Genomic DNA, 12,631 nt, shown 5'->3' with positions numbered 1-12,631 from the left:
TTCTGATGCCGCTGTTAGGAAAAAACTGTTTTCAAAGCCTAAGTGCATTTTCTTTTGGCTGTGTTGTGGTAGAATCTGTGCTATGACCTATATACCAAGAGGAAAGTTCATTTTGCTAATGGGTAGTTCAGTTTTTACCTGCATTGCTGTTTCAAATCTTTCTGGTGCTTAGTGGCAGAATTCTATGAAGTGGCAAAAATCTCTACTAGAAGATTCATCTCATAAGGTGAGAGACCACTCTTATCCTTTCACATGTGATCTCAACAGTCCTAACTTCTTACAGTTACATCAAGAACTAGAATTATATCCTCTCAGCTGTAATGGCAATGCTGGCTAAATGCTTTTTTTTTTTTTTTTTCAGGAAAAAAAAAAAAGCCTTTTGATGAAATGTTTGTGAAGTGATTTATAACGCTTTAATACATACACACTCAAATTCTCTTAAGGAATCAATTTGTCAAATTATTCCATAGCCCATTGACCATTAAGTAGGGTTTCCCTATGCTTAGAATTGAAAATACCAGCAAGTTAGCTGGTACTATGTTAAATTGAGGGGGAGGGGGGAATGTATTTAATGGGACTGTCACCTGCTTTTCCTAGCCTAGACTACTTCTCTGCAGTCTACCATTTAAAACCTTCCTCAGGTGGTAGTTGAGGTAGAATAGAAGTAACGAAGCCACTATTTCCCCTGTAATGTCGAAATGGACAAGAGAAAAAGGGAGAGGAGCCCAGCCTGGGAGCAATAAAGCACCTAGGAAAAAAACTGGTAAATATGCTAGAAAGCTGTTTTTTGGAAGTGATTTCCTTTTTTTTCTTTTCAAATTCTGCTTGTTCACTTCATCAGGCTGCCGCTGATCACCAGAAATAAATCGTGTTGTGCTAGGTGCCTGAATTAGTTGCTATCCCCGGGAGTTTTCCTCTTGGTGACCGTGTAGTATTTTGCTTCTTGAATTGAAACCTGCCAGATCCTCTATTTTGCTAAAGTAAATGAGATCTCGTCCTAGTTTGAGTAGCCCCATTTCTGATGGAGATTAAACCTGGCTAGTGGGTATCAGTTGGTGAGACAACAGCTTTGAAAATAGAACCACGTAGGCAAACATGCTACTAGAAATGCATCTCTGAGTTTTGTCCTCTCCTTCAAGAAGGCAGTTCTTAGTTTGTGCGATAGATTTGATGTGTGTTCATCTATACATCATACAGCAGCCTGCACAAATGTAAATGCTGTACACACCACTGTACTCAAAACAGAACTGCTTCCTTGAGGGATTAAGGAAGTAGCATAGTGATATGTCCTGGCCCTCTTGAACTGTTTGCTTGTTTGTGTTCTTGTGTATGTTGTTGAGAATTAGGTACCAAATGTTCTGTTGTTCCAACAATAGTGACGTTAGATATACCATATGTGAAGCCAGAACTTGGGGACTGTTTTCAATTACTGTGTGCTCGTGGCTTCATTTGATTCTGATTTACAGATCCATGTCCATCTGCAGAACGCTAGTCTTGCAAATCTCTGGAGAGCTTTTAAATGCTGCTGCTCCCTAGTGCTCTTTGCCAGCAAGTCCCAAGCCACTCTCCAGCGAAAGTTCATGTCATTTATTCTTTTTTACAGCTAGAGAAATGAAAAGATGATAGCCCAGCTATAGTTACCCTGCAGTGTAGTAGCATAACAAGGAATAAAGTGCTTGCCTGATACTATATCATGGGATTAGGCTCCTTAATATAGAGTCTCCCTTCTGTCTTTCCTCAGGTGAGGAATCTTATATCTGCCCTCACTTCTTTTATTCTTTTTGCTTCTTTGTTTAGAAGACATAAAGTAGGACAAAAATCATCAACCAGTTTCATATGTGATGTCATGTAGACCATAAATGGTACTAGTTGGAAAGGTAGGTCATCAAGGGCTCTAGAGAGCTCTGTACGGAGTGATTCTTTCGTGTCTGTGCTTGAGATCCAAAGGAATCTTTGTATAGATTATAAGAAGAAGAATCTTACATAATTTTTAGGGTTTATAATTGATACTTCTATTCCCCTTTTGAGATGTGTTATCTCATGGGATCAAAACAGCTTCAGTGTGGCTCAGAAGCTCTCTCAAACATTCCTGAAGCTGGTTTTCAAAAGGTAGCATTTATGGTGTGACACTTAGTATTAAAAGTATAAAGGGCAATGGAGTCAGGGGTGAGTCCTGGACAGAAACTGAATACATAAATACTTTTTAGAACTATGCTGCTCTGTGTTAAAATAGGATGTGTGTGTGTGTGTGTGTGTGTATATATATATATATATATATATATTCATTGCTAGCACTTGCCTCCATCTGGCCTCATTTATGTAATTATTCATACATTATTGAATTAAACCTAATGCGACCTGCATTTTCTACTCACCTCTGCAGTTTTTCTGCAGACATCAGCCTGCCCTGCACACTCTGCCTGAGGCCAGTGTAAGCCTTTCTGGTTTTGCTGGTGAGAGACGGTTCTCTGCAGCCTATTATTTTGCTCAGCTTTTCATGAGTTATGAACTCATAACATTGAAAAATAAAAGCGACCCTACTGCATTGCCTACTGCTAGAGTCTAGGTGTGCTGTGGAAGCCTAGTTTAAAACAGCGTTTCTGCGCTTTTTGTGAAGTCCGAGTGTCTAGGGTGAGTATCAGAGATGAGCATTGCTTAGGGAATGCAGAGAATTAGCTACTGAGTAGCAGCAGATTGTCATCCTACAATTGTCATGCCTTTGGTTACAAGCCAAGCTGTACAATTAGTGCTTCAGGAAACTCTTTTTCTTAGTGCTCAGCCAGGTTTAGCCCACATTTTAAATCCTTAGTTAGCTAACTGAATAACAAATTGCAGGACAGCTTTAAAACAGCCAAAACTTGACAGGAATGTTCTCACAGGGTCTGTGGCATCTATTGGTTGCTTCTCATTAGCCTCCCAAGAGCCGTAGCTCTTCAGGCCACTCTAGCGTTTGAGAAGCATGCAGCTGTTGCCAGTATCAAGGTCTCCAGGTTTCTCCTTCCTGAAACCTATAGGAAAGTGGGGAGAAGCATGAAAATTCAGTGCAGCGAGTCCTTTTAAGAAGCTTGAATGTGTTTAGCTTCCTGCCTCACATTTACCTTTGCAGAGAGAAGTTCCCAGGCGCTAGTGCAGGACGACAGAACAAGAATTGGCAACTTCAAGCTGGAGACAGATGAGTCCAGTAACTTGCCTGTAGCTAAAATAGGATAGCAGGACAAAATTCTCTGGCTGCTGCTATGTCACATCAGACCTGATGATTTCACAGGCTTTAAGATGTGAATTCATTAACATCATCAAGATGATGTTAATGTAGACATCATCTAGACAGAGAGAGCTGAGTTTCTGTAGACAATGAAGAGCCTTCCAGTTCTGGTTGCTCACTCCTCATCACTGTGTGTAGAAACAAAGGACAAACTAAAGACACCTCGTGGAGAATTTGGAAGCCTGTGACAGCAAATTCATGGGTTCCTTTTCATCCATGAGAGAAGCAGGAGAAGGTCAGCCTAAAATGAAATTTATAATACCATGCTGTAAATACCACCGTTCAGATTAGCGGAGAACTTGAGGTTCCAGCCCTGTATCTGTTTGGATGAGACTTCGAGGCCTGGATTCTCTGAAGTGCCAAGTTCTAAGTCTTCACAGAAAATCAACAGGGCCCTGGTTTGTTCCCCAAAATGTATATATAGGGTTAATGCTTCCCTCTTTTGTCTGCACCTCAGTTGTCTGTGCCACACATTCAACGTCTCAAGCATGGTACTGTGGAAGCACCAACCATAATTTCCACTGGAATTGGAGCGTTTTCTCAGAGATAGAAGCCACGTGGCCATAGGTGCTGTCCCGTGTTTTGCACAGAGAACTTTCCGTTAGCTTTGTTCCTCTGAATCATCTCCTGTACACCCACAGAATGGAGATCGCAAGCATGTTGAGCTCCTGTTTCCAATAGAAATGGTCTGGACATGACATATAGCAGTGGCCCAACTATCTAATATTGCTTTTTGCTTTGCTCTACCGGCCAAATTTATCCTGCAGTCCAAGCAGCACTTCCTACTGTCAGTGATAGCTGATAAACTTAGAATTCATTGGCTGAGCAGCAAAATAGACATTATTTCATTTGAGAGCTGTTATCAGTGCTTCACCGTATTGGCAAAGAACAGTTCACAACTATACCATGTCCTACAGGGATGCTGCAACCGATGTGTGACTTATGCACGAGAAACAGCAATACATTCCTGCCTACACCTTCCTAATGGACTTAACTCGTGCTGAGATAATTCCCTACAGTGTACTTTGAGCCAATACCTAAGCATTAGCACTTGGTAATGTATTATCTAGACTCCTCCTCCTTCTGTAGCAGTAGTAATTCAGGAAAAAAAAACAGCCTTTCCAGCCTGACAGAAGATGTGGTGGTCACTTAACGAGAGTGCTCATCACCAGGGTTGCCTTTGGTTTTGCTTCCTGAGGGTAAGGTTAGGCACCTCTAGGTCAAATCTGGGCAGCTGTCTTGCTGGTTACACTCAGCCATGGGCTGATGTTCTGGAGGGGACACAGTTCCTCATCGTGGATACTGGAGCTTGTCCCCCTTGTAAAGCGCTGCTCCAGCTGTTGCGTCTTGCAATACAAGTATCAGACTTCCTTCTGCTCCCTGGAAGGTTAGACTGTGGTCAACAAGTGTAGCAGCAAGGAAAAACTTAGAGGCTCTCAGTCATGTCACTTCACAGTGAAATGATTCATTAATTACATAGTTTATGAACCAAGGCAGCAAGTTGTTGAACCATGTCCGAAGACATCTCTAGATTCAGTGCACGCACACGTCTGGTGACTAATAAAGAAGTAGTAGTAAATGCAGAGCAATAGTTGATCCGTAGAAATTTCTTCTGGCCTTTTTTTTCAACTGGAAAAGCCATTGCCTCAAATGTTTGGGCCAATCGTGAGCTGATCTGGCCCCAAATCTACTAGAAATGGCCAAAATGAGAACACTGTTCAGTGCTATTAGTTATCAAGAGTGAACCAGGCAGCTTGTGATTTGTTGCCACTTTACGCTAATATGAGAGCAGCAGGCTTGCATAGGGGCAAGACAAACCGTTGCCAACAGACTTTCTTTATTTTGTCACCTGCAAGTTTGACTAGAATGGTTGCTGACTGGCATGGCGTTATCTTTCCTCTGCCTTCATAGCAAGGGACTTGCAAAGATAATAGAAATACAAATTCATATTAATAGAGAAGAATGATCACAGCAAGCAATGCCTAAAGTTAAAAGGCTTAAGTAGTCATCATCTGCACGTTTTTCACTATTTCTTTCATTCTGATCCAGGAGTTTCATTAGTGCTGTTTCAAATGCCTAACAGAGTCAGTTTTCCATGCCAGGTTGCAACAGGAAAATGAATGGATCAGATTTCAAATCCCCTAAGGCTTGGCTTTCTGTAGCAGGGCTTCAGCACAGAATGTAGTAGTGGGAATTCCCATCAAGTCCAAATCCTGTGTAGCTGCATGTGTGGATATACCACAAAAATCTAAACCGATTTCTAGCCACTGTAGTGGCATCTAGCTGATTACATTGGTAAATAGATAGTCTGCTTAGAGATAAAGCTGAAGCTCTGAATGCACACATTTTGGAGGTTTTTTGTTTTACAACCAGAAGCTTGCCTGCATACAAAGGCAAATTTATTCTACAAGTTACCCTTTCAGGGCAAACGATCCCAAAACATTCAACATGTGGTGTTATGTATGCACACAGGCAACCTGCTCAGAAAATGGCTTTTGTTTCAAGGCAGGAGGGATGAAAACAGCCAGAATACAAGCACTTCACAAATGCAGAAACAGGTAGCTTTGGGCTGAGAGTAATGGAGCAAGCACTTTCTTACAGCACATGCCAAGATGTCAGCAAATTCCGTGTAGTGCTTGAGCACTTTTTTTTTTTTTTCTTATAATGTATATAAAATCTTCCGTGAAGAGTTGTATACCAACAGCTATCTGGATCCTTGTGAGAGCAGAGCTGCATGCTCAATATTCACAACTGAGACTATGTTTTCCAAAAGTGATCAGTGCACAACAGTTCCTGATGTGGTACTTGTGGCTAGATTTGCAAGATAGCTGGGGAGCAGTCTTCTGAGAGCAGTGGCTAGGTCAGTCTGTAGTTTGAATACTGATACCAGGGTGAAAGGTGAAATAGCATCTTTCAAGATCATGCATGGAGAAACGTACAGGTAAATAACATCAAGTCTAAAAAATCAAAGTCTGCTTCTGAACTTGCAGTAGTATCAGGAAGAGGACTATGAGGGCATCTGGGCCTAGGGCAAACTCTAACTGCTGTCTGGTCAGGTATGTGTTGACAATGCCACCGCTTCTGTAATAGCAGCAGGCAATAGAGGAGAGAGTCCTAGTGTGCAAAATCCAGTGGTGAGAGTTCACATGCTTATTAACAGTGGCCTGAACAGTGAATGTGGACACTGTAAAGGACAGCAGACTGACCTCTGGGTCCAAGCTAAGTTTTCTTCTTTCATCTACAGTTGGACACAGAAGCAAGCGACCATCTCAAAGAGCTCCAGGTGAAGCTGAACAATGTTTTAGATGAGCTGAGTGCAGTGTTTGGTAACAGGTGAGTATAACTAGGTTCTCAGTCCTTGAAGAATTCCTTTCTTTCATCTAGCCTCATTTGTTGAGGTAAAAAAGAGAAAAGAAACTCATGTCAGCTGTATTGTATTTTTCTTTTTGTTATGAATTCATGGCCTTTCACATGCTGAGACCACATAAAGAAATGAGAAATGTTTTCAGAAGTCTGTTTTCTATGTTGCTTTGTGTAGAGAGGTAACACGGAGATCTCTTCAGCTGTGAAATGTATTTGAATTACATAGGCTGATTTTTTTTTTCTGTAAACACTGCTTGTCAGTAACTCAATTGCCTGCTCCTTTATTGCTCTGAAAGCAGTTTCCAGCTTAGCGTTTTTGAAGCGACATTCTTGTTTAAACATTCTGCTCTGAACGTATGAAACAGCTGAGTGATTTCTGATTGTTAAATGAATATAGGAATAAGAAGGGAACGGGTTTGGAATTTGAAATCGGCTTGGTCTCATGTTGCAATGAATTGTGTTTTCCAATGTTTCAAAGGGAGAAGCCCTTTAAAGATTTGCCAGAGTAATTGTTGGCAATTCAGTTTTATTTCAAATCATGATACTATTTACCTGAGGATAAAAATGTGCTCAACTTTGTAATAATTTTTCAGTGAAGCAAAAAGATGTCAATTATGCAAAATCTAGAAATGGAGGGTTCCCAGCTGATCTTCCAAAATAACTGTTTCTCATGTTAAACCCCATTAATTTCATGTTGTGCTTTATAATCAGATTAACGCAGGCATGTAGAGTGGTACAGCTTAAACATGGGTATGGAGAATAGAGCAAATTATACCAACTTAGCTTCCTACAGTCTACAGATTTGCAGTACTTATGACCAAAAATCGCTGTGGGATTTGTCAGTGTCTAGCTGGATTTCAGCACACAGAGCTAAGTGGGTAGCTCCCGTTGCCGCTAGTGGATGGCGTAGCAAGAAACAGATTCAAACTGTAACTGATGTGAAACAATAAGGTTCATTATTAGGTGGAGAATAAGTGAGAAAACATAGTTAGGGGATGAATACTGTTACCTGACACCTGTCTCTGTGGTGTCACTGCTACAAGACAATTAGGGTTGAATCTTGACATTTGCAAACGTAATTTAAAGAGATCATTCCGTATCAGCGCACATACCAGGGAGTGTTTGAGAGATGTGCCAGCAAGAGATTTAACCAGTCAGAGGGCTGAGCTGCTTCACTTATTCCTTAACAGTAATAGAGAATGAAAAGCAGAGCTACAGTTTACTGTATAAGCAGGATCTTCTCCTGAAGGATGTAAATGTGGGAGGTAAGACCAATATCCACAGTATCCTGCACAGGGTCTGCAAGGAGCTGCTCCCACAACACAGTGCCCACTTGACGCTGCCGATCTCACTTTGGTTCGTCTGTGTGAGATAATTGCAGCTGCTGGGAAAGCAGCCTGCATCCCAAGAGCCTTGCCGCCTTTGAGCTGAGAGATGATTATGTCTGGACATGGAAACTTTTTCCGCTTTACAGGATTTCTTGGAGAAAAGGAACCCTGAAAGGCTTTACACTTCATGCAAAGCTGGTTGCTGTTTTGTTCTTGGAAGCTGTGGGAGGAAAGGGAGGAAATCCTGTAAGAATTAGGGAGCCGAAGGCACTGTCTGACAGCATAGGTGAGGTTGTCTTTTAACTCACTGTTGCCAAGGGTTCCTGCTGAGCTGTACGTTCACCTAGGCCTCACATTCAGGTGAAACTGTTACCACAGTAACTGATTTAACCAGTTTTTATTGTTGGTGACAATTTTACCTTTTTTTGTTTTTAAGTCTTTTAAGAGATGCTGTTACTTTCTTTCCCCCAGCTGGAGGTTTACAGTATCTTGAAGCAGGATCCCACAATCGATGCAGTATTTGGGAGAACGGTGGGGTGGGATTAGCCTGTAACAGAATAAGGACTGACAGCAGTGTAGGAAATTCCCAGTAGTGTTTTTCTCTAGCACACCTGATGTGGCTTATGTCTCTGGCTAAGCTGTCATTGTAGCTACAGCTGGCTTTTGCAAGCTCTCCTCTGCTAAAAATGGGGAAAGTGGAAGTGGAGGCTGCATGCAGAGAGCGCTCTATCTGGAACTGCAGTGAGAAGCAGGTTAGAAGCGAGCAAGGAGGATCATGAGGCTGGAGGATGCGATGCAGGAAAGAGGTGATGGGTTGGGGAAGGAAGGGTAGAGTGAGAGGGCAGTAGCCGGGGGAAGGTGTTGTATGCTGGGAGGAGCACTGCCTGTTCCGTGCATGTCCTGGTGATTCACACAGAAGCAGCTCAGGTCACTTACACAGATATAAAACTGGCTTCAAAACCTGTGTTCCTGCTCTTAAGTCTTTACCCTAGTTCCTAGCACTGGTTTCACTTTGCAGTTTCAAACCTCTGTGCCATTAGTAGATCACTAAATGTCACTTGTAATGCCTGTTGCTAGTAATTGCGCTTTTAAATGTCAAAGCATTTCCCTTTATTCACTCATTTGGTAGGTTGACAGCTCTGCTGTGGTATTCGTTATATCTAACCGTTGTATTATTTCATTTTAAATCTCTTTTTAGCAGTAAGAGATGGAAAGGTAACTGCACTTTAATGGCTTGCAAGTCACATCATTACAGTGATACTGCTCATTGTATAGCTAAGCCCCACATCCAGTTCTGATATTTTGGTATAGCACGGACTGTATGACAGTGGAATGATTTCAGTCTGTATCTGCTTTCAGGCTGTCTCTATGACTTTAAAGGCTTGGCCTTGGTCACAGCCAGATTACTGCTGATGGACTCTTATGTGCTTGGAGTTGTACATGCGTCATGCCATTGTTCCCTGTTATAACCTGATCTCTATGATATAACACTGTGTGTAGAAGGCAAAGATATGTAAGGCTTTGAACTAAGAATAGCTGCATTTCTAGAAAACAACAAAGGATCATTTCTCTTTGCAAGCTGAATGAGCAAACTCCTCTTAAGTGTGACTGTGTCTGTGTTCACAGGTGGTAGGCTGTCTGTGGATGATGTGCATAAGGAACTGGATAGCATGTCTCTTTATAACAAGCACTGTAAGGAAATAAGCGGAAAATCTCAAGGAGGAAGAATGTATAACTGAGTGCACAGTTTATGGGCTTGAACTATTTTACCTTATGGACTAGAGTTGAAATCTGTGCCACAAATAATCTTGTTTTTGCTTCTCTCTTACCTGTCCAGCTTTCAGACTCGTATTGATGAGTGTGTCAAGCAGATGTCTGATATCCTCTGTCAAGTGAAAGGAACGGGAAACGTTCCTGCTAATGCCAGGAACACTGTGGCACAAGATGCGGATAATGTCCTGAGGCCATTGATGGATTTCCTGGATGGAAAGTAAGAGTGTATTCAGATATGTCTTGCACATACAATGCATCACAATGGGAACAGGATGGGGGAAGGAAAAATAGCTCCATATCCTTGGGTGGTTCTTGAGACGTACAGCCTCTGAGCTCTCAGGTAGAGTTAACGTCTTTTCTTCCCAGATCTACCTCTCTCCCAAGCGCTGGGTCGTGTACTACTTCAACCTTCATTCAATACCACAATTCAATCCTAATTCTCCCTTCCTCCTTCCGGCAATTACAGATATCAGCAAAACACACCGCTCATCAGGTAGTGGGAAGACTATGAGGCACGCAGTAAATTATAAGTTTACTGGCTACAGTTTCCTCTTGTACAAAATACACTGTAACACACTGTAGCCAGTTAGCAAACATACTGCAAAACATACTCATATACTTACGCATACACTACTCAGTATCCCAGTATCTCTTGTTAAGCTTTTGTGTTCTAGCCATACCAAGTGCTGTTCTGACTAGCAAATAAGCTTTTGTACTAGTTGAGGTTCATTTTTGCACATCCAGCTTGGATCAGTTGAACTACAATTGTTGCCATTAACGCTACGCAGCATTATTCAACCTTACAGGGACATTTTGCTGCTAATCGCATGTAATTCTTGTGATCAGCTAAACCTTGATCTACAAAGCAATATAGTTTTTAATCATGGTAGAAATAAACATTATTGATGATGCACAGCAGTCCTTTATTTTGAAAGGTGTAGCCAGCAATTTTCATGATAAATGCTGTGAGGGGTGTGAATCACAGAATCACAGAATCGTTTAGGTTGGAAGGGACCTCTGGAGACCATCTAGTCCAACCTCCCTGCTCCAGCAGGGACCTCTAGAGCATGTTGCCCAGGATCACATCCAGACGGGTTTTGAATATCTCCGGCAAAGGAGACTCCACTACCTCTCTGGGCAACCTGTGCCAATGCTCTGTCACCCTCACGGGAAAGAAGTTTTTCCTCATGTTCAGGCAGAACTGCCTGTGCTTCAGTTTCTGCCCGTTGCCTCTTGTCCTATCACTGGGCACCACGGAGAAGAGGCTGGCCCCATCCTCTTGACACTCTCCCCCTTCAGATACTTATACACGTTGATGAGATCCCCTCTCAGCCTTCTCTTCTCCAGGCTGAACAGGCCAGCTCTTGCAGTCTTTCTTCACAGGAGAGATGCTCCAGGCCCCTCATCATCTTTGTAGCCCTCTGCTGGACTCTCTCCAGTAGTGCCATGTCTCTCTTGTACTGGGGAGCCCAGAATTGGACACAGTACTCCAGGCGGGGCCTCACCAGGGTTGAGTAGAGGGGGAGGATCACCTCCCTCGACCTGCTGGCAACACTCTGCCTAACGCAGCCCAGGATACCATTGGCCTTCTTGGTCACAAGGGCACACTGCTGGCTCATGCTTAACCTGTTGTCCACCAGGACACCCAGGTCCTTCTCTGCAGAGCTGCTTCCCAGCAGGTCAACCCCCAGCCTGTACTGCTGCATGGCGTTCTGCCTCCCTAGGTGCAGGACCCTGCACTTGCCTTTGTTGAACTTCCGGAGGTTCCTCTCCGCCCAGCTCTCCAGCCTGTCCAGGTCCCTCTGAATGGCAGCACAGCCTTCTGGTGTGTCAGCCACTCCTCCCAGTTTAGTATCATCAGCAAACTTGCTGAGGGTGCACTCTGTCCCTTCCTCCAGGTCATGGATGAATACGTTGAACAAGACTAGAGCCAGTACTGACCCCTGGGGGACACTGCTTGCTACAGGCCTCCAACTAGACTGTGCACCATTCACCACAACCCTCTGAGCTCGGCCATTTAGCCAGTTCTCAATCCACCTCACCGTCCACTCATCCAGCCTGCACTGTCTGAGCTTGCCTGTGAGGATGTGCTGGGAGACAGTGTCAAAAACCTTGCAGTAGTCAAGGTAGACAACATCCACTGCTCTCCCCTCATCTACCCAGCCAGTCATTCCGTCAGAGAAGGCTAGCAGATTGGTCAAGCATGATTTCCCCTTTGGTGAATCCATGCTGACTACTCCTGATCACCTTCTGGTCCTCCAGATGCTTAGTGATGACCTCCAGGAGGAGCTGTTCCATCACCTTTCCAGGGATGGAGGTGAGGCTGACAGGCCTGTAGTTTCCTGGCTCCTCCTCCTTGCCCTTTTGGAAGACTGGAGGGACACTGGCTTTCTTCCAGTCCTCAGGCACCTCTCCTGATCTCCAGGACCTTTCCAAGATGATGGAGAGTGGCCTAGCAATAACATCCGCCAGCTCCCTCAGCACTCGTGGGTGCATCCCATCGGGACCCATGGATTTATGGATGTCAAGTTTGGACAAAAGATCTCTAACCTGATCCTCCTCCACCCAGGGAGACTCTTCCTTTCTCCAGCCTTCCTCTCTTGTCCCCAGGGTCTGGAATTCCTGAGGACTGGCCTTAGCAGTGAAAACTGAAGCAAAGGCAGCATTCAATAACTCTGCCTTCTCTATATCCTTTGTTACCAGGGCACCCGCCCCATTCAGCAGCGGGCCCACGTTTTCCCTAGTCTTCCTTTTGCTATTGATGTATTTGAAGAACCCCTTCTTGTTGTCCTTGACATCTCTTGCCAGATTTAATTCCAACTGGGCCTTAGCGTTCCTTGTCGCATCCCTGCACGCTCTGACAACGTCCCTGTATTCCTCCCAAGTGGCCTGTCCCCTTTTCCAC

General features: G+C 43.6%; 1 protein-coding gene across 4 annotated transcripts in view; it reads left to right on the top strand.

Moving 5' to 3' along the window:
• LOC138064576 (protein unc-13 homolog B-like) overlaps positions 1–12,631 on the top strand; it is a 217,775-nt gene that overhangs the window by 181,283 nt on the left and 23,861 nt on the right. For all 4 annotated transcript variants that reach the window (XM_068927825.1, XM_068927824.1, XM_068927823.1 and 1 more), the window contains 2 exons: positions 6,507–6,595; positions 9,791–9,943. In XM_068927825.1, coding sequence (XP_068783926.1) covers positions 6,507–6,595; positions 9,791–9,943 — 242 coding nt within the window. The remainder of the gene's footprint in view (positions 1–6,506; positions 6,596–9,790; positions 9,944–12,631) is intronic.

Source organism: Struthio camelus, chromosome Z (assembly GCF_040807025.1).
Source record: "Struthio camelus isolate bStrCam1 chromosome Z, bStrCam1.hap1, whole genome shotgun sequence".
NCBI classification, from domain to species: domain Eukaryota; kingdom Metazoa; phylum Chordata; class Aves; order Struthioniformes; family Struthionidae; genus Struthio; species Struthio camelus.
The sequence above is the reverse complement of the archived record's forward strand: the minus strand, read 5'-3'. Positions and strand labels throughout refer to the sequence as shown.